The sequence below is a fragment of the Oncorhynchus keta genome, chromosome 18 (assembly GCF_023373465.1).
Source record: "Oncorhynchus keta strain PuntledgeMale-10-30-2019 chromosome 18, Oket_V2, whole genome shotgun sequence".
Lineage (NCBI taxonomy): Eukaryota > Metazoa > Chordata > Actinopteri > Salmoniformes > Salmonidae > Oncorhynchus > Oncorhynchus keta.
In genome coordinates this window covers 18,147,680-18,170,179 of record NC_068438.1, presented here as the reverse complement: position 1 = coordinate 18,170,179, position 22,500 = coordinate 18,147,680, and the positions used below count along the sequence as shown (strand labels likewise).

Here is a 22,500-nt window from a genome sequence, read left to right as displayed (position 1 = left end):
TTGCAACAGTCATAGTGTAGAGAGGGAAAACATAAGGGTGGTCAATCCAAGCTCTCGTTTAGTCAGTCAGTCAGTCTTCCCACCAGTTCTCAGTGTTCTGTATTTCTAAAAATAGTTCCCACCCAGAGCTGGGACGTGTTCTCCTCAAGGCCAACATGGCTCCTTCTGGCTCCTTCTGCAGGGACCAACCACAAAGTGAGCACTAGGGTGGGCCAGGACAGGACATAACAGAACACAGACAGAGGATGCGTCCCAAACGGCAACCTATTTATAGTGCACTACACTATGTAGGGAATAGGGTGCCATTTGGGAAGCAGACAGAGCATCCAAACCCTTCAGGCACATTAGACTATAAGTGTAGAGCAGAAATGTACCATCTCCTCTTCTCTCCCCCATGACTCTCCAGCCAGAGAGAGATTGTGCGACAGTGTTGGCTGGAAAGTAGGCTCCATACAGCAGGAATCTGATTGGTGAACTGAACCCAAACCGCACAGTGCCCCAGTTATCCTTGGATCCTCCTTCAGTATGTCTCCCCAAACTCTTTCTCTTCTCACTCTCTTTCGCTCTTTCCTTCTCCCTCTGGCCTGTGTCTCCTCACTCCGCAGCCTCTCTCTCAATCTGTCCCTTTTCTCCTCTCCTTCCTCGCTCTCTCTCTCTCTCCCACTCACTTTCCACCTCCCTCTCTCCCTCTCTCCAACCTCAGTCCTCCTATCTCCGCCTCGCTTCACAAGACATCTCCACCAGGCTCTACTGTACCCTCACACTGAGTAGAGAGAGAACTCTGCTGGCTTCCAACCATCATCTAACAACTCTCCTGCCTTTGAACTTCTAATCCAATAAAAAGGGAATGTTTGCACAACACAGCAGCACCACAGTGGGCAGAGCAGAGACCCAGCAGAAGAGGAGAGAAGCCTGAACAATATAAAACAGACTCAGAGGATCACAGTACCAGGCTATGAGGACACATAGGGCTCTGGTCAAAAGTAGTTCACTATGTAGGGAATAGGGTACCAATTGTCTTCTGGCCTGGTTACCAGGTCTGTATGTAGTTCTCTTCTAGCCTGGTTACCAGGCCTGTAATGTAGTTCTCTTCTAGCCTGGTTACCAGGTCTGTAATGTAGTTATCTTCTAGCCTGGTTACCAGGTCAGTATGTAGTTCCCTTCTAGCCTGGTTACCAGGTCTTTATGTAATTATCTTCTATCCTGGTTACCAGGTCAGTATGTAGTTCCCTTCTAGCCTGGTTACCAGGTCTGTATGTAATTATCTTCTATCCTGGTTACCAGGTCAGTATGTAGTTCCCTTCTAGCCTGGTTACCAGGTCAGTATGTAGTTCCCTTCTAGCCTGGTTACCAGGTCTGTGTAATGAGGTCTGTGTGTAGCTTGTGTAGAGGAGTCAGGCGCAGGACAGCAGATATGAGTAAATAAATGTAATTTACTCAAAAATAGACAAATACAAACCATAAAGTGAGCCTACATAACGGACCGTATTACATACAAACAAGTACTCACAAATAAACATGGGGGAACAGAGGGTTAAATAATGAACAAGTAATTGGGGGATTGAAACTAGGTGTGTAAGACAAAGACAGCATAAATGGAAAATGAAAAGTGGATCGGCGATGGCTAGAAGGCCGGTGATGTTGACCGCCGAACACCGCCCGAACAAGGAGAGGGACTGACTTCGGCGGAAGTCATGACAGTCTGTATGTAATTCTTTGTCCAACACCTGTGACTGACTCATTATCAATGAAATTCAAGAACAAAAACAGTTGGATGAAGCACACAAATACCTAGCTGTTGTTTACAAGCGTTTGAACAAGACAGCAGCTGATTGGCTAATATCTACAGTTTGTATTGGGTGATAGTTCACTCACCCAGTGTAGAAGAGGTTAGAGTTCAGGGTTCAGCTTCACAGACACCTGGCTGTGTCCCAAATGTCATACCTGTACCCTATTCAGTACATTGTTTTGGATCAGCCCACTATATAGGGGCCCTGAGCCTTATTCCATTAGCTGGAGGAGACTGTAACTGTACTCTATGATGGAAACCATGGATTCAAGATGGAAATGTATAACACAAAACATATACAACCCTGCCAAGACTTGAACTGAGCTGCACTGTTGGTTAACGTAAGTACAGTATGTGTTCACCGCTGTAACTGTGTGTGTGTCCCAAATGACACCCTATTCCCTATGTAATGCACTACTTTTGACCAGAGCCCTATGGGGGAATAAGGAATAGTGTGCCATTTGGGACGCACACTGTATAAAGGGAAGGAACGGTCTGGCTGTGGTTATAATTATACCAACACAACAGCAGATACCAGATTGACATTAAGACATGGTGAGTGGACATCAATCTTCATCACATGGTTTTTATTAGTCTTAACACATTGTGAGTGATTTACACCTTCCCCTCATCTCTCTCTCTCTCCCCATCTCTGTTTCTCTATCTCTCTCACTATGTATGATATACAGCAGCTCCTTCCATCAGGATTTTACGAAGACTTTTTAATGAACGCCAGAGAGGTTATTTTATTGGGTTAATCCTCCTCGTCACTGCGGGTTGTCTGTCTGTCTGTGGTTTGGCTAATTATTCTGGCTGCGTCCCAAATGGACCGCTATTCCAGTATTCCCTATAGTACACTACTGTGCCATTTAGGACAAAGACATTCTGTCTCCGTCAGAATGAGGCTGCATTATAAACCAAGCCTGTCCGGCTGTGTGGAGATGTGATATAATGTCATCTGAAATGGCATCCTTTTTTCTATGTAGTGTACTACTTATGACCAGGGCTCATAGGGCACTTTGTAGGGAATGGGGTGCCATTTGGGACACACATCTCTAGACAGGCAGACCTAGTCCTCAGCCTCAGCTCCAGGGCTCCATCCCCATGTCACTGATATGCTGTTATTAACCTAGAATGAGAGAAGAATAGACATTCCTGGTCCCTGTAGAGTGGAGATCATTCTGATTGCTCTCCTCAGGCGTAGCATTGTGAACGTGTATGGTTACGTTGAGAGGGTTGAGTTTAGAGCAGCGTTATTATAGTCAAACAGGACATCCACTGGATATGTTTGTCAATGTGTGTTTCCCTGAAATCAAGCGTGGAGAGATTGTAGATAACAGTTGAATCAGTACATCTGTCTCTATCATGTATAACAGACATCAGGCTGGTGAGAGCATGCTGAACTGGAGGTGAACCTGTCCACATGCCTCCTATTACTCCTGATATCTGTCTTCACAACATAGTACAGCCTCAAAGCTCGCAATCCCTGGACTTTACTGCTCTCTCTCTCTCTCTCTCTCTCTCTCTCTCTCTCTCTCTCTCTCTCTCTCTCTCTCTCTCTCTCTCTCTCTCTCTCTTTCTGTGGTGTGTGTGTGCGTGTAAGCTCGCACACACCTCTCTCTGGTCACCTCTCTGGTCACACTATCCATCTCTCTGGTCACCCTATCCATCTCTCTGATCACCCTATCCATCTCTCTGGTCACCCTATCCATCTCTCTGGTCACCCTATCCATCTCTCTGGTCACCCTATCCATCTCTCTGGTCACCCTATCAATCTCTCTGGTCACCCTATCCATCTCTCTGGTCACCCTATCCATCTCTCTGGTCCTCTTATCCATCGCTCTGGTCCTCCTATCCATCTCTCTGCTCACCCTATCCATCTCTCTGGTCACCCTATACATCTCTCTGGTCACCCTATCCATCTCTCTGGTCACCCTATCCATCTCTCTGGTCACCCTATCCATCTCTCTGGTCACCCTATCCATCTCTCTGGTCTCCCTATCCATCTCCCTGGTCACCCTATCCATCTCTCTGGTCCTCCTATCCATCTCTCTGGCCACCCTATCCATCTCTCTGGCCACCCTATCCATCTCTCTGTCCTCTTATCCATCTCTCTGGTCCTCCTATCCATCTCTCTGGTCCTCCTATCTATCTCTCTGGTCATCCTATCCATCTCTCTGGCCACCCTATCCATCTCTCTGTCCTCTTATCCATCTCTCTGGTCCTCCTATCCATCTCTCTGGTCCTCCTATCTGTCTCTGTCCTCTTATCCATCTCTCTGGTCACCCTATCCATCTCTCTGGTCAACCTATCCATCTCTCTAGTCCTCCTATCCATCTCTCTGGTCAACCCATCCATCTCTCTAGTCCTCCTATCCATCTCTCTGGTCATCCTATCCATCTCTCTGGTCCTCCTATCCATCTCTCTGGTCATCCTATCCATCTCTCTGGTCACCCTATCCATCTCTCTGGTCAACCTATCCATCTCTCTAGTCCTCCTATCCATCTCTCTGGTCAACCTATCCATCTCTCTAGTCCTCCTATCCATCTCTCTGGTCATCCTATCCATCTCTCTGGTCCTCCTATCCATCTCTCTGGTCCTCCTATCCATCTCTCTGGTCCTCCTATCCATCTCTCTGGCCACCCTATCCATCTCTCTGGCCACCCTATCCATCTCTCTGTCCTCTTATCCATCTCTCTGGTCCTCCTATCCATCTCTCTGGTCACCCTATCTATCTCTCTGGTCATCCTATCCATCTCTCTGGCCACCCTATCCATCTCTCTGTCCTCTTATCCATCTCTCTGTCCTCTTATCCATCTCTCTGGTCCTCCTATCCATCTCTCTGGTCCTCCTATCTGTCTCTGTCCTCCTATCCATCTCTCTGGTCCTCCTATCTGTCTCTGTCCTCTTATCCATCTCTCTGGTCCTCCTATCTGTCTCTGTCCTCTTATCCATCTCTCTGGTCCTCCTATCTGTCTCTGTCCTCTTATCCATCTCTCTGGTCCTCCTATCCATCTCTCTGGTCCTCCTATCTGTCTCTGTCCTCTTATCCATCTCTCTGGTCCTCCTATCTGTCTCTGTCCTCTTATCCATCTCTCTGGTCCTCCTATCTGTCTCTGTCCTCTTATCCATCTCTCTGGTCCTCCTATCCATCTCTCTGGTCCTCCTATCTGTCTCTGTCCTCCTATCCATCTCTCTGGTCCTCCTATATGTCTCTGTCCTCTAATCCATCTCTCTGGTCCTCCTATCTGTCTCTGTCCTCTTATCCATCTCTCTGGTCCTCCTATCTGTCTCTGTCCTCCTATCCATCTCTCTGGTCAACCTATCCATCTCTCTAGTCCTCCTATCCATCTCTCTGGTCAACCTATCCATCGCTCTAGTCCTCCTATCCATCTCTCTGGTCATCGTATCCATCTCCCTGGTCCTCCTATCCATCTCTCTGGTCCTCCTATCCATCTCTCTGGTCACCCTATCCATCTCTCTGGTCACCCTATCCATCTCTCTGGTCACCCTATCCATCTCTCTAGTCCTCCTATCCATCTCTCTGGTCATCCTATCCATCTCTCTGGTCCTCCTATCCATCTCTCTGGTCCTCCTATCCATCTCTCTGGCCACCCTATCCATCTCTCTGGCCACCCTATCCATCTCTCTGTCCTCTTATCCATCTCTCTGGTCCTCCTATCCATCTCTCTGGTCACCCTATCTATCTCTCTGGTCATCCTATCCATCTCTCTGGCCACCCTATCCATCTCTCTGTCCTCTTATCCATCTCTCTGTCCTCTTATCCATCTCTCTGGTCCTCCTATCCATCTCTCTGGTCCTCCTATCTGTCTCTGTCCTCCTATCCATCTCTCTGGTCCTCCTATCTGTCTCTGTCCTCTTATCCATCTCTCTGGTCCTCCTATCTGTCTCTGTCCTCTTATCCATCTCTCTGGTCCTCCTATCTGTCTCTGTCCTCTTATCCATCTCTCTGGTCCTCCTATCCATCTCTCTGGTCCTCCTATCTGTCTCTGTCCTCCTATCCATCTCTCTGGTCCTCCTATCTGTCTCTGTCCTCTTATCCATCTCTCTGGTCCTCCTATCTGTCTCTGTCCTCTTATCCATCTCTCTGGTCCTCCTATCTGTCTCTGTCCTCTTATCCATCTCTCTGGTCCTCCTATCCATCTCTCTGGTCCTCCTATCTGTCTCTGTCCTCCTATCCATCTCTCTGGTCATCCTATCTGTCTCTGTCCTCTTATCCATCTCTCTGGTCCTCCTATCTGTCTCTGTCCTCCTATCCATCTCTCTGGTCAACCTATCCATCTCTCTAGTCCTCCTATCCATCTCTCTGGTCAACCTATCCATCGCTCTAGTCCTCCTATCCATCTCTCTGGTCATCCTATCCATCTCTCTGGTCCTCCTATCCATCTCTCTGGTCCTCCTATCCATCTCTCTGGTCACCCTATCCATCTCTCTGGTCACCCTATCCATCTCTCTGGTCACCCTATCCATCTCTCTAGTCCTCCTATCCATCTCTCTGGTCATCCTATCCATCTCTCTGGTCATCCTATCCATCTCTCTGGTCCTCCTATCCATCTCTCTGGTCCTCCTATCCATCTCTCTGGTCACCCTATCCATCTCTCTGGTCACCCTATCCATCTCTCTGGTCCTCCTATCCATCTCTCTGGTCCTCCTATCCATCTCTCTGGTCCTCCTATCCATCTCTCTGGTCCTCCTATCCATCTCTCTGGTCCTCCTATCCATCTCTCTGGTCCTCCTATCCATCTCTCTGGTCCTCCTATCTGTCTCTGTCCTCCTATCCATCTCTCTGGTCCTCCTATCTGTCTCTGTCCTCTTATCCATCTCTCTGGTCCTCCTATCTGTCTCTGTCCTCCTATCCATCTCTCTGGTCAACCTATCCATCTCTCTAGTCCTCCTATCCATCTCTCTGGTCAACCTATCCATCGCTCTAGTCCTCCTATCCATCTCTCTGGTCATCCTATCCATCTCTCTGGTCCTCCTATCCATCTCTCTGGTCCTCCTATCCATCTCTCTGGTCACCCTATCCATCTCTCTGGTCACCCTATCCATCTCTCTGGTCACCCTATCCATCTCTCTAGTCCTCCTATCCATCTCTCTGGTCATCCTATCCATCTCTCTGGTCCTCCTATCCATCTCTCTGGTCCTCCTATCCATCTCTCTGGTCACACTATCCATCTCTCTGGTCACCCTATCCATCTCTCTGGTCACCCTATCCATCTCTCTGGTCCTCCTATCCATCTCTCTGGTCCTCCTATCCATCTCTCTGGTCCTCCTATCCATCTCTCTGGTCCTCCTATCCATCTCTCTGGTCCTCCTATCCATCTCTCTGGTCCTCCTATCCATCTGTCTACTTGAAGAGATATTCTTCTCCTTGCTCAGCCTTTCATGTTATTCTTGGGGCCAAGAGTTCTTCTCAACCACATGTCCTACCCAGGAATAACCCCAGGTCCTAGTAATACTGTTCCACCACTCCACTGTTCATCCAGTCTTTGCAGCCACAGGCTAACACTTCTCCCTTCACTATTTGGGTTAGGAGACCTTCACTGTTTCTGTGTCTGTCACACTTTTTAATGCTATGCTACAGGAGAGTATTTTCCCTCCCGCTTCAGTATTGCTGCTGTACTGTAATTGTGTTCATATGAGAGTAGCGAACTCTATAGCCTCTACCTCTGAATTCATAGTTCCATTCTTTCCCCTCAACTGTAAATCCCAGGTGCATTCTACCAGTTCATTTGTCAGCCTTCATATCATAAATATTTTATGTGAGTATTGTACAGGTGCCATTTTTTTATGATGGTGGTATGGGCTAGGAAAATAAACATTCCTCCATGCCAGGTTGTGGCTGAAATGGAAAGTGACGTTTGGGTCTCCTCATATAGCTCTCTCTCACTTACATGCACACACACACACACACACACACACACACACACACACACACACACACACACACACACACACACACACACACACACACACACACACACACACACACACACACACACACACACACACACACACACACACACACACACACACACACAAATCAAGCCGTCTCCTACTGCCACGACTAGCTCTCAGTGTTTAACCTGTCCAGGTCCTGTCATGCTAATGTGGTGAGAACAAGAGCAGCAGTGCAGTAGTTATAAATACAGTGCCTCTTGCCAGATAATTTCATGTTGAAGTACAGCTACAGGTCCAGAGGGCTGCTGTGTTTTAACAGAGATACTGTTCTCTCCTCAACAAGCTCCCGGTCTCTGTGCCCTCCCTTACTATCCATCTCTTTGGTGTGTCTCTCTCTCTGCCAACCTCACAGGCTCTCTCACTAGCTCTCTCAATGTCCTTTGGCTGTCGTTAGGCCAAACACACACACACACACACACACACACACACACACACACACACACACACACACACACACACACACACACACACACACACACACACACACACACACACACACACACACACACACACACACACACACACACACATACGTGCGCATGCACAAATACACACGCACACGCACACACACTGCTCAGCACCGAGTCCCCCGACCACTATGTGCTACAGGATACATACAGAACAGAGATCCTGTTTCAGCTGAGAATCATCATCACTTCTAATGAATGGTTTCCATCCTCGTACACTCACAGGAGCCAGGCCAAGACAGGAGCCAGGACCAGAACAGGACAGGAGTTAGGGCCAGGACAGGACAGGAGCCAGGACCAGGACAGGACAGGACAGGAGTTAGGGCCAGGACAGGACAGGAGCCAGGACCAGGACAGGACAGGAGCCAGGGCCGGGACAGGAGCCAGGAACAGAACAGGACAGGAGTTACGGCCAGGACAGGACAGGAGTTAGGGCCAGGACAGAACAGGACAGGAGTAAGGCCAGGACAGGAGCCAGGGCCAGGCCAGGGAAGTGTGTGCTTTTGATAAGCATGACTGGCTGTATTTTCCTTGGCCCAGTCCCTCATAGCTCTCTCCTAGCTGCCCTCTTAGACATAGAGCAGCCATACTGCACTACAAGTACACATTGGAGACTCTATTTCATTTCATCAACTTCTCCTTTCCTTCCCAGAGAGATCCCCCTTTTTTGTAGAGATGGAAGGAAAGAGAGAACTCTAATCAACTTGTGAGGCTTAACCCCATCTGTAATCTCTTTCTAGCTGCGATCCCGAGCCAACACTTGTAAACGATTACCCTGCTAGTACCCAGGAGGCTCTCTGATTGGCTTGTTTGGTTAGTGTAATCCAGGGAGCTGCTACAGTCTCCTTTCCTCAGCTGGCTGGTGGCTGGCTGGGTGGGTGGGGAGTTGGGCTGAACTGAGTGGAGGCTGTCTGTTATGAACCCACCAGCTCTCTCTGTACTGTAGATGTGAGGTGTATTAAAACCAGACGTTGAGGGGTAGAACGTTAGAGTTATAATGTGGTGAGGCAGGGAAGCAGTGAGGCGTGCTGTGGGGGATACCCTCCTGCTCCTCAGACCCCCCTTCCCCTGTCACTGGGCTGTTCAGACAGTCGCCACTCCACTCCTGGACCAGCCTGGCTGTCTCTACTGCTGGCATCTCTCCCGGCTAAACGCAGGCAGGGCTGGAGAAGTCATCCTCTCCTCATCTCCCTCCCTCCCTCACCCAGTGCCTCGCTCTACCAGAGGCAGTTTGGCTTTGGCTCTAACTCAGATAAACAACACAGATGAGAAGTAAAGACTCCAACAGCACCTGGTGTCCTATACTATCCTGACCTGTCCTGTTACTGTCCTGTTACTGTCCTGTTACTGTCCTGTTACTGTACTGTCCTGTACTGTTACTGTACTGTCCTGTACTGTTACTGTACAGTCCTGTTACTGTACTGTCCTGTTACTGTACTGTACTGTACTGTACTGCACTGTACTGTACTGTACTGTACTGTACTGTACTGTCCTGTCCTGTACTGTTACTGTACTGTCCTGTACTGTTACTGTCCTGTACTGTTACTGTACTGTTACTGTCCTGTACTGTACTGTTACTGTACTGTTACTGTACTGTTACTGTCCTGTTACTGTACTGTTACTGTCCTGTTACTGTCCTGTTACTGTACTGTCCTGTACTGTTACTGTACTGTTACTGTCCTGTTACTGTACTGTACTGTTACTGTTACTGTCCTGTTACTGTCCTGTTACTGTACTGTCCTGTTACTGTACTGTACTGTTACTGTCCTGTTACTGTCCTGTTACTGTCCTGTTACTGTCCTGTTACTGTACTGTCCTGTTACTGTACTGTTACTGTTACTGTCCTGTTACTGTCCTGTTACTGTCCTGTTACTGTACTGTCCTGTACTGTTACTGTACTGTCCTGTACTGTTACTGTACTGTCCTGTTACTGTACTGTCCTGTACTGTACTGTTACTGTACTGTTACTGTCCTGTTACTGTACTGTACTGTTACTGTTACTGTCCTGTTACTGTCCTGTTACTGTCCTGTTACTGTACTGTCCTGTTACTGTACTGTACTGTTACTGTTACTGTCCTGTTACTGTCCTGTTACTGTACTGTCCTGTACTGTTACTGTACTGTCCTGTACTGTTACTGTACTGTACTGTCCTGTTACTGTACTGTCCTGTTACTGTACTGTACTGTACTGTACTGTACTGTACTGTACTGTACTGTACTGCACTACTGTACTGTACTGTCCTGTCCTGTACTGTACTGTTACTGTCCTGTACTGTTACTGTACTGTTACTGTCCTGTACTGTACTGTTACTGTACTGTTACTGTCCTGTTACTGTACTGTACTGTTACTGTTACTGTCCTGTTACTGTACTGTACTGTTACTGTACTGTCCTGTACTGTACTGTCCTGTACTGTACTGTTACTGTACTGTACTGTTACTGTCCTGTACTGTTACTGTCCTGTACTGTTACTGTGCTGTACTGTACTGTACTGTACTGTTACTGTACTGTACTGTACTGTACTGTACTGTACTGTACTGTACTGTTACTCTACTGTTACTGTCCTGTACTGTTACTGTACTGTTACTGTCCTGTACTGTACTGTCCTGTTACTGTACTGTACTGTCCTGTTACTGTCCTGTTACTGTACTGTTACTGTCCTGTACTGTTACTGTACTGTACTGTCCTGTACTGTTACTGTTACTGTCCTGTTACTGTTACTGTACTGTTACTGTCCTGTTACTGTACTGTTACTTTTACTGTACTGTTACTGTTACTGTACTGTTACTGTCCTGTTACTGTTACTGTACTGTTACTGTACTGTTACTGTCCTGTTACTGTCTTGTACTGTTACTGTACTGTTACTGTACTGTTACTGTCCTGTCCTGTCCTGTACTGTTACTGTTACTGTACTGTTACTGTCCTGTTACTGTCCTGTCCTGTACTGTTACTGTTACTGTCCTGTCCTGTTACTGTACTGTTACTGTACTGTTACTGTCCTGTCCTGTACTGTTACTGTCCTGTACTGTTACTGTCCTGTACTGTTACTGTACTGTACTGTCCTGTTCTGTTACTGTCCTGTTACTGTACTGTACTGTACTGTTACTGTACTGTACTGTCCTGTTCTGTTACTGTCCTGTCCTGTACTGTTACTGTACTGTTACTGTACTGTTACTGTCCTGTCCTGTACTGTTACTGTGCTGTATTGTACTGTACTGTACTGTACTGTTACTCTACTGTACTGTTACTGTTCTGTTACTGTACTGTTACTGTCCTGTTACTGTACTGTACTGTCCTGTTACTGTCCTGTTACTGTACTGTCCTGTCCTGTACTGATCTGTACTGTTACTGTCCTGTACTGTTACTGTACTGTACTGTCCTGTACTGTTACTGTACTGTTACTGTTACTGTCCTGTTACTGTTACTGTACTGTTACTGTCCTGTACTGTTACTGTCCTGTTACTGTACTGTTACTGTACTGTTACTGTCCTGTACTGTTACTGTACTGTTACTGTCCTGTTACTGTACTGTTACTGTCCTGTTACTGTACTGTTACTGTCCTGTTACTGTACTGTACTGTACTGTTACTCTACTGTACTGTTACTGTCCTGTACTGTTACTGTACTGTTACTGTCCTGTACTGTACTGTCCTGTCCTGTCCTGTACTGTACTGTCCTGTTACTGTCCTGTTACTGTCCTGTACTGTTACTGTACTGTTACTGTCCTGTCCCGTACTGTACTGTTACTGTCCTGTACTGTTACTGTACTGTTACTGTCCTGTCCCGTACTGTACTGTCCTGTTACTGTACTGTCCTGTACTGTTACTGTACTGTTACTGTCCTGTCCCGTACTGTACTGTACTGTCCTGTACTGTTACTGTACTGTTACTGTCCTGTTACTGTTACTGTACTGTTACTGTCCTGTTACTGTCCTGTTACTGTCCTGTTACTGTTACTGTACTGTTACTTTTACTGTACTGTTACTGTCCTGTTACTGTACTGTTACTGTACTGTTACTGTACTGTTACTGTCTTGTACTGTTACTGTACTGTTACTGTCCTGTCCTGTCCTGTACTGTTACTGTCACTGTTACTGTACTGTTACTGTACTGTTACTGTCCTGTCCTGTACTGTTACTGTTACTGTTACTGTCCTGTCCTGTTACTGTACTGTTACTGTACTGTTACTGTCCTGTCCTGTACTGTTACTGTTACTGTCCTGTACTGTTACTGTACTGTACTGTACTGTCCTGTCCTGTTACTGTACTGTACTGTTACTGTACTGTCCTGTTCTGTTACTGTCCTGTCCTGTACTATTACTGTACTGTTACTGTCCTGTACTGTTACTGTACTGTTACTGTCCTGTCCTGTACTGTTACTGTGCTGTATTGTACTGTACTGTACTGTACTGTACTGTACTGTGTTGTACTGTACTGTTACTGTTCTGTTACTGTACTGTTACTGTCCTGTACTGTTACTGTCCTGTTACTGTACTGTCCTGTACTGTCCTGTTACTGTCCTGTTACTGTACTGTCCTGTCCTGTACTGTTACTGTACTGATCTGTACTGTTACTGTCCTGTCTCGTACTGTACTGTTACTGTCCTGTACTGTTACTGTACTGTACTGTCCTGTACTGTTACTGTACTGTTACTGTTACTGTCCTGTTACTGTTACTGTCCTGTTACTGTCCTGTCCTGTTACTGTACTGTTACTGTCCTGTACTGTTACTGTACTGTTACTGTCCTGTTACTGTACTGTTACTGTACTGTTACTGTCCTGTTACTGTACTGTTACTGTCCTGTTACTGTTACTGTACTGTTACTGTACTGTTACTGTCCTCTACTGTTACTGTTACTGTACTGTTACTGTTAATGTACTGTTACTGTCCTGTTACTGTACTGTTACTGTCCTGTTACTGTCCTGTTACTGTTACTGTACTGTTACTGTACTGTTACTGTACTGTTACTGTCCTCTACTGTTACTGTTACTGTCCTGTACTGTTGTTGTACTGTTACTGTTACTGTACTGTTACTGTACTGTTACTGTCCTGTTACTGTCCTGTACTGTTACTGTACTGTTACTGTACTGTACTGTACTGTTACTGTCCTGTCCTGTACTGTTACTGTCCTGTTACTGTACTGTTACTGTCCTCTACTGTTACTGTCCTGTACTGTTACTGTCCTGTCCTGTACTGTTACTGTCCTGTTACTGTACTGTTACTGTACTGTTACTGTCCTGTTACTGTACTGTTACTGTACTGTTACTGTCCTGTCCTGTACTGTTACTGTTACTGTCCTGTACTGTTACTGTACTGTCCTGTACTGTTACTGTTACTGTCCTGTTACTGTACTGTTACTGTACTGTTACTGTTACTGTCCTGTACTGTACTGTTACTGTCCTGTTACTGTCCTGTACTGTACTGTTACTGTCCTGTTACTGTACTGTTACTGTCCTGTACTGTTACTGTCCTGTTACTGTCCTCTACTGTTACTGTTACTGTCCTGTACTGTTGTTGTACTGTTACTGTACTGTTACTGTACTGTTACTGTACTGTACTGTTACTGTCCTGTCCTGTACTGTTACTGTCCTGTTACTGTACTGTTACTGTCCTCTACTGTTACTGTCCTGTACTGTTACTGTCCTGTCCTGTACTGTTACTGTCCTGTTACTGTACTGTTACTGTCCTCTACTGTTACTGTCCTGTACTGTTACTGTCCTGTCCTGTACTGTTACTGTCCTGTTACTGTACTGTCCTGTACTGTTACTGTACTGTCCTGTTACTGTACTGTACTGTACTGTTACTGTACTGTTACTGTCCTGTTACTGTACTGTTACTGTTACTGTCCTGTTACTGTCCTGTTACTGTCCTGTTACTGTACTGTCCTGTTACTGTACTGTACTGTTACTGTTACTGTCCTGTTACTGTCCTGTTACTGTCCTGTTACTGTACTGTCCTGTACTGTTACTGTACTGTCCTGTACTGTTACTGTACTGTCCTGTACTGTTACTGTACTGTCCTGTTACTGTACTGTCCTGTTACTGTACTGTACTGTACTGTACTGTACTGTACTGTACTGTACTGCACTACTGTACTGTACTGTTACTGTCCTGTACTGTTACTGTACTGTTACTGTCCTGTACTGTACTGTTACTGTACTGTTACTGTCCTGTTACTGTTACTGTTACTGTCCTGTTACTGTACTGTACTGTTACTGTACTGTCCTGTACTGTACTGTCCTGTACTGTACTGTTACTGTACTGTACTGTTACTGTCCTGTACTGTTACTGTCCTGTACTGTTACTGTGTTGTACTGTACTGTACTGTACTGTTACTGTACTGTACTGTACTGTACTGTACTGTACTGTTACTCTACTGTTACTGTCCTGTACTGTTACTGTACTGTTACTGTCCTGTACTGTACTGTCCTGTTACTGTACTGTACTGTCCTGTTACTGTCCTGTTACTGTACTGTTAATGTCCTGTACTGTTACTGTACTGTACTGTACTGTCCTGTACTGTTACTGTTACTGTCCTGTTACTGTTACTGTACTGTTACTGTACTGTTACTGTCCTGTTACTGTACTGTTACTGTACTGTTACTGTCCTGTTACTGTACTGTTACTGTCCTGTTACTGTTACTGTACTGTTACTGTACTGTTACTGTCCTCTACTGTTACTGTTACTGTACTGTTACTGTTAATGTACTGTTACTGTCCTGTTACTGTACTGTTACTGTCCTGTTACTGTCCTGTTACTGTTACTGTACTGTTACTATACTGTTACTGTACTGTTACTGTCCTCTACTGTTACTGTTACTGTCCTGTACTGTTGTTGTACTGTTACTGTTACTGTACTGTTACTGTACTGTTACTGTCCTGTTACTGTCATGTACTGTTACTGTACTGTTACTGTACTGTACTGTTACTGTCTTGTCCTGTACTGTTACTGTCCTGTTACTGTACTGTTACTGTCCTCTACTGTTACTGTCCTGTACTGTTACTGTCCTGTCCTGTACTGTTACTGTCCTGTTACTGTACTGTTACTGTACTGTTACTGTCCTGTACTGTTACTGTCCTGTTACTGTACTGTTTCTGTACTGTTACTGTCCTGTCCTGTACTGTTACTGTTACTGTCCTGTACTGTTACTGTACTGTCCTGTACTGTTACTGTTACTGTCCTGTTACTGTCCTGTTACTGTACTGTTACTGTCCTGTCCTGTACTGTACTGTTACTGTCCTGTTACTGTCCTGTACTGTACTGTTACTGTCCTGTTACTGTACTGTTACTGTCCTGTACTGTTACTGTCCTGTTACTGTCCTCTACTGTTACTGTTACTGTCCTGTACTGTTGTTGTACTGTTACTGTTACTGTACTGTTACTGTACTGTTACTGTACTGTACTGTTACTGTCCTGTCCTGTACTGTTACTGTCCTGTTACTGTACTGTTACTGTCCTCTACTGTTACTGTCCTGTACTGTTACTGTCCTGTCCTGTACTGTTACTGTCCTGTTACTGTACTGTTACTGTCCTCTACTGTTACTGTCCTGTACTGTTACTGTCCTGTCCTGTACTGTTACTGTCCTGTTACTGTACTGTCCTGTACTGTTACTGTACTGTCCTGTTACTGTACTGTACTGTACTGTACTGTACTGTTACTGTACTGTTACTGTCCTGTTACTGTACTGTACTGTTACTGTTACTGTCCTGTTACTGTCCTGTTACTGTCCTGTTACTGTACTGTCCTGTTACTGTACTGTACTGTTACTGTTACTGTCCTGTTACTGTCCTGTTACTGTCCTGTTACTGTACTGTCCTGTACTGTTACTGTACTGTCCTGTACTGTTACTGTACTGTCCTGTTACTGTACTGTCCTGTTACTGTACTGTACTGTACTGTACTGTACTGTACTGTACTGTACTGTACTGCACTACTGTACTGTACTGTTACTGTCCTGTACTGTTACTGTACTGTTACTGTCCTGTACTGTACTGTTACTGTACTGTTACTGTCCTGTACTGTACTGTTACTGTACTGTTACTGTCCTGTATTGTTACTGTACTGTTACTGTACTGTTACTGTCCTGTACTGTTACTGTACTGTTACTGTACTGTTACTGTCCTGTTCTGTTACTGTTCTGTTACTGTACTGTTACTGTCCTGTACTGTTACTGTCCTGTTACTGTACTGTCCTGTACTGTCCTGTTACTGTCCTGTTACTGTACTGTCCTGTCCTGTACTGTTACTGTACTGATCTGTACTGTTACTGTCCTGTCTCGTACTGTACTGTTACTGTCCTGTACTGTTACTGTACTGTACTGTCCTGTACTGTTACTGTACTGTTACTGTTACTGTCCTGTTACTGTTACTGTACTGTTACTGTCCTGTCCTGTTACTGTACTGTTACTGTACTGTTACTGTCCTGTACTGTTACTGTACTGTTACTGTCCTGTACTGTTACTGTACTGTTACTGTACTGTTACTGTCCTGTTACTGTACTGTTACTGTCCTGTTACTGTTACTGTACTGTTACTGTACTGTTACTGTCCTCTACTGTTACTGTTACTGTACTGTTACTGTTAATGTACTGTTACTGTCCTGTTACTGTACTGTTACTGTCCTGTTACTGTTACTGTACTGTTACTGTACTGTTACTGTACTGTTACTGTCCTCTACTGTTACTGTTACTGTCCTGTACTGTTGTTGTACTGTTACTGTACTGTTACTGTACTGTTACTGTCCTGTTACTGTCCTGTACTGTTACTGTACTGTTACTGTACTGTACTGTACTGTTACTGTCCTGTCCTGTACTGTTACTGTCCTGTTACTGTACTGTTACTGTCCTCTACTGTTACTGTCCTGTACTGTTACTGTCCTGTCCTGTACTGTTACTGTCCTGTTACTGTACTGTTACTGTACTGTTACTGTCCTGTACTGTTACTGTCCTGTTACTGTACTGTTACTGTACTGTTACTGTCCTGTCCTGTACTGTTACTGTTACTGTCCTGTACTGTTACTGTACTGTACTGTACTGTTACTGTTACTGTCCTGTTACTGTACTGTTACTGTACTGTTACTGTCCTGTCCTGTACTGTACTGTTACTGTCCTGTTACTGTCCTGTACTGTACTGTTACTGTCCTGTTACTGTACTGTTACTGTCCTGTACTGTTACTGTCCTGTTACTGTCCTCTACTGTTACTGTTACTGTCCTGTACTGTTGTTGTACTGTTACTGTACTGTTACTGTACTGTTACTGTACTGTACTGTTACTGTCCTGTCCTGTACTGTTACTGTCCTGTTACTGTACTGTTACTGTCCTCTACTGTTACTGTCCTGTACTGTTACTGTCCTGTCCTGTACTGTTACTGTCCTGTTACTGTACTGTTACTGTCCTGTACTGTTACTGTACTGTTACTGTCCTGTTACTGTACTGTTACTGTCCTGTCCTGTACTGTACTGTTACTCTTACTGTTACTGTCCTGTACTGTTACTGTACTGTCCTGTACTGTTACTGTTACTGTTACTGTCCTGTTACTGTACTGTTACTGTACTGTTACTGTCCTGTCCTGTACTGTACTGTTACTGTCCTGTTACTGTCCTGTACTGTACTGTTACTGTCCTGTTACTGTACTGTTACTGTCCTGTACTGTTACTGTCCTGTTACTGTCCTGTCCTGTACTGTTACTGTCCTGTTACTGTACTGTTACTGTCCTGTACTGTTACTGTCCTGTACTGTTACTGTCCTGTTACTGCACTGTGCTGTTACTGTCCTGTTACTGTACTGTTACTGTACTGTTACTGTCCTGTACTGTTACTGTTACTGTCCTGTTACTGTACTGTTACTGTCCTGTTACTGTACTGTTACTGTACTGTTACTGTCCTGTCCTGTACTGTACTGTTACTGTACTGTCCTGTCCTGTACTGTTACTGTTACTGCTACTGTCCTGTCCTGTTACTGTACTGTTACTGTCCTGTACTGTTACTGTACTGTTACTGTCCTGTTACTGTTACTGTTACTGTCCTGTCCTGTTACTGTCATGTACTGTTACTGTACTGTTACTGTCCTGTTACTGCACTGTACTGTTACTGTCCTGTACTGTTACTGTTACTGTCCTGTACTGTTACTGCTACTGTCCTGTACTGTTACTGTTACTGTCCTGTTACTGTCCTGTTACTGTACTGTTACTGTCCTGTACTGTTACTGTCCTGTACTGTTACTGTACTGTTACTGTCCTGTACTGTTACTGTACTGTCCTGTACTGTTACTGTACTGTACTGTTACTGTCCTGTTACTGTCCTGTACTGTCCTGTACTGTTACTGTACTGTACTGTTACTGTCCTGTTATGTCCTGTTACTGTCCTGTCCTGTACTGTTACTGTACTGTTGCTGTCCTGTCCTGTACTGTTACTGTCCTGTACTGTTACTGTCCTGTACTGTTACTGTCCTGTTCTGTCCTGTTCTGTCCTGTTACTGCCCTGTACTGTTCCTGTTACTGTCCTGTCCTGTTACTGTCCTGTACTGTCCTGTTACTGTACTGTACTGTTACTGTTACTGTTACTGTTACTGTACTGTTACTGTTACTGTCCTGTTACTGTCCTGTCACTGTTACTGTCCTGTACTGTTACTGTCCTGTCCTGTTACTGTCCTGTACTGTTACTGTCCTGTCCTGTAGTATTACTGTCCTGTACTCTTACTCTCCTGTACTGTAACTGTCCTGTACTGTTACTGTCCTGTCCTGTCCTGTCCTGTACTGTTACTGTGCTTTACTGTGTTTGTTCCCTGTTCATTCTAGTGGTACTATCCAAAAGGATCCTACAGGGTATATACTCAAATACATTGGTCTAGAAAAGGTCATTTTCCGAGGACAAATTGTGTGCTTTCTTCAGCTGTCCAAAAGTAGTTTATGGTAGTGGAATAATTGCATTTTTTAAAGTCAACATCCAGTGTCCTCCAAGAGTTGCAGAATATTTCCTTATCTGTCTTGCTCCTAGCTGAATATTTCCTTATCTGTCTTGCACCTCGCTGAATATTTCCTTATCTGTCTTGCTCCTAGCTGAATATTTCCTTATCTGTCTGGCTCCTAGCTGAACACTTCCTTATCTGTCTGGCTCCTAGCTGAATATTTCCTTATCTGTCTAGCTTCTAGCTGAATATTTCCTTATCTGTCTAGCTCCGAGCTGAATATTTCCTTATCTGTCTAGCTCCGAGCTGAATATTTCCTTATCTGTCTAGCTCCTAGCTGAATATTTCCTTATCTGTCTAGTTGCTATCTGAATATTTCCTTATCTGTCTAGCTCCTACTGTGGGTGTATTCTTGTCTCTATCTCTGTAGGTGTAACAGTGAAAGTTCCCCTTAAGACAAACTGTTTTATCTCCCCTTTTCCAGGTGACAGCGACAGACGCGGACGGCGGCTCCTTCGGCTCCATCAGTTACTCTCTGGGGTCAGGAATCAACAGTGCTGTCCCCTCCCAGTTCTCTGTAGGGAAGGAGACAGGACAGATCTGTACCAACGTGGCTCTGGACAGGGATCAGGGACCAACCAGCTATGACTTTACCGTCACCGCCGTGGACGGGGTGAGTCTCCTACGGTATCTCTACATCCTCATCCAATGGCTCCATCCCCAAATGGCACCGTATTCCCTACATAGTCAATTCCCATTGACCAGCGCCCTATGAAATAGAGTGCCATTTGGCACATAATCTCTCCCTGTGAGTACATTAAACCCCTGACAGTGATCTCTTAAAGCAGTGCTGTTCACAGTGTTTATCACAACAGGGCTAAAAGAATAAAAACTCCAGCACCCTGGTAATGTTGATGCTTCCAACAATTGAATGCATCTTTTTAACCAATATTTCACAGCAGGGTTCACAGCAGAGATATAGCTAGCAGAACCCTGGCTATTAGACGCAGCTATAGAGCCAGAGCCAGGATAGCTAGTAGAGAGGGGAGCTCCCCAGTCAGGCAGAGCAGAACACAGCAGAGCAGAACGTTTTTCAGTAGTGTAGACAAATAAAAGAGTCTGAATGACTCTCCCTGGCAGGGCTGTGCTGTGAATGACTCTCCCTGGCAGGGCTGTGCTGTGAATGAGTTTCCCTGGCAGGACTATGCTGTGAATGAGTTTCCCTGGCAGGACTATGCTGTGAATGAGTTTCCCTGGCAGGACTATGCTGTGAATGAGTTTCCCTGACAGGACTGTGCTGTGAATGAGTTTCCCTGGCAGGACTATGCTGTGAATGAGTTTCCCTGACAGGACTGTGCTGTGAATGAGTTTCCCTGGCAGGACTATGCTGTGAATGACTCTCCCTGGCAGGGCTGTGCTGTGAATGAGTTTCCCTGACAGGACTATGCTGTGAATGAGTTTCCCTGACAGGACTATGCTGTGAATGAGTTTCCCTGACAGGTCTGTGCTGTGAATGACTCTCCCTGGCAGGTCTGTGCTGTGAATGAGTTTCCCTGACAGGACTATGCTGTGAATGACTCTCCCTGGCAGGGCTGTGCTGTGAATGAGTTTCCCTGACAGGACTATGCTGTGAATGAGTTTCCCTGACAGGACTATGCTGTGAATGAGTTTCCCTGACAGGTCTGTGCTGTGAATGACTCTCCCTGGCAGGTCTGTGCTGTGAATGAGTTTCCCTGACAGGTCTGTGCTGTGAATGAGTTTCCCTGACAGGTCTGTGCTGTGAATGACTCTCCCTGGCAGGTCTGTGCTGTGAATGAGTTTCCCTGACAGGACTATGCTGTGAATGAGTTTCCCTGACAGGTCTGTGCTGTGAATGACTCTCCCTGGCAGGTCTGTGCTGTGAATGAGTTTCCCTGACAGGTCTGTGCTGTGAATGAGTTTCCCTGACAGGTCTGTGCTGTGAATGACTCTCCCTGGCAGGTCTGTGCTGTGAATGAGTTTCCCTGGCAGGACTATGCTGTGAATGACTCTCCCTGGCAGGGCTGTGCTGTGAATGAGTTTCCCTGACAGGACTATGCTGTGAATGAGTTTCCCTGACAGGACTATGCTGTGAATGAGTTTCCCTGACAGGTCTGTGCTGTGAATGACTCTCCCTGGCAGGTCTGTGCTGTGAATGAGTTTCCCTGACAGGTCTGTGCTGTGAATGAGTTTCCCTGACAGGTCTGTGCTGTGAATGACTCTCCCTGGCAGGTCTGTGCTGTGAATGAGTTTCCCTGACAGGACTATGCTGTGAATGAGTTTCCCTGACAGGACTATGCTGTGAATGAGTTTCCCTGACAGGACTGTGCTGTGAATGAGTTTCCCTGGCAGGACTGTGCTGTGAATGAGTTTCCCTGACAGGACTATGCTGTGAATGAGTTTCCCTGACAGGTCTGTGCTGTGAATGAGTTTCCCTGACAGGTCTGTGCTGTGAATGACTCTCCCTGGCAGGTCTGTGCTGTGAATGAGTTTCCCTGACAGGTCTGTGCTGTGAATGAGTTTCCCTGACAGGTCTGTGCTGTGAATGAGTTTCCCTGGCAGGACTGTGCTGTGAATGAGTTTCCCTGACAGGTCTGTGCTGTGAATGAGTTTCCCTGACAGGTCTGTGCTGTGAATGAGTTTCCCTGACAGGACTGTGCTGTGAATGAGTTTCCCTGACAGGACTATGCTGTGAATGAGTTTCCCTGACAGGTCTGTGCTGTGAATGAGTTTCCCTGACAGGACTATGCTGTGAATGAGTTTCCCTGACAGGACTGTGCTGTGAATGAGTTTCCCTGACAGGACTATGCTGTGAATGAGTTTCCCTGACAGGTCTGTGCTGTGAATGAGTTTCCCTGGCAGGACTGTGCTGTGAATGAGTTTCCCTGACAGGACTATGCTGTGAATGACTCTCCTTGGCAGGGCTGTGCTGTGAATGAGTTTCCCTGACAGGACTATGCTGTGAATGAGTTTCCCTGGTAGGACTGTGCTGTGAATGAGTTTCCCTGACAGGACTATGCTGTGAATGAGTTTCCCTGGTAGGACTGTGCTGTGAATGAGTTTCCCTGGCAGGACTGTGCTGTGAATGAGTTTCCCTGACAGGACTATGCTGTGAATGAGTTTCCCTGACAGGACTGTGCTGTGAATGAGTTTCCCTGACAGGACTATGCTGTGAATGAGTTTCCCTGACAGGTCTGTGCTGTGAATGAGTTTCCCTGACAGGTCTGTGCTGTGAATGAGTTTCCCTGACAGGACTGTGCTGTGAATGAGTTTCCCTGACAGGTCTGTGCTGTGAATGAGTTTCCCTGACAGGTCTGTGCTGTGAATGACTCTCCCTGACAGGTCTG

At 45.8% G+C, this 22,500-nt stretch overlaps 1 protein-coding gene across 2 annotated transcripts in view; it reads left to right on the top strand.

Moving 5' to 3' along the window:
* The window catches only part of LOC118374102 (protocadherin-16), a 217,865-nt gene that overhangs the window by 144,242 nt on the left and 51,123 nt on the right, over nucleotides 1-22,500 (top strand). For both annotated transcript variants that reach the window (XM_052467517.1, XM_052467516.1), the window contains exon 3: nucleotides 19,620-19,808. In XM_052467517.1, coding sequence (XP_052323477.1) covers nucleotides 19,620-19,808 — 189 coding nt within the window. The remainder of the gene's footprint in view (nucleotides 1-19,619; nucleotides 19,809-22,500) is intronic.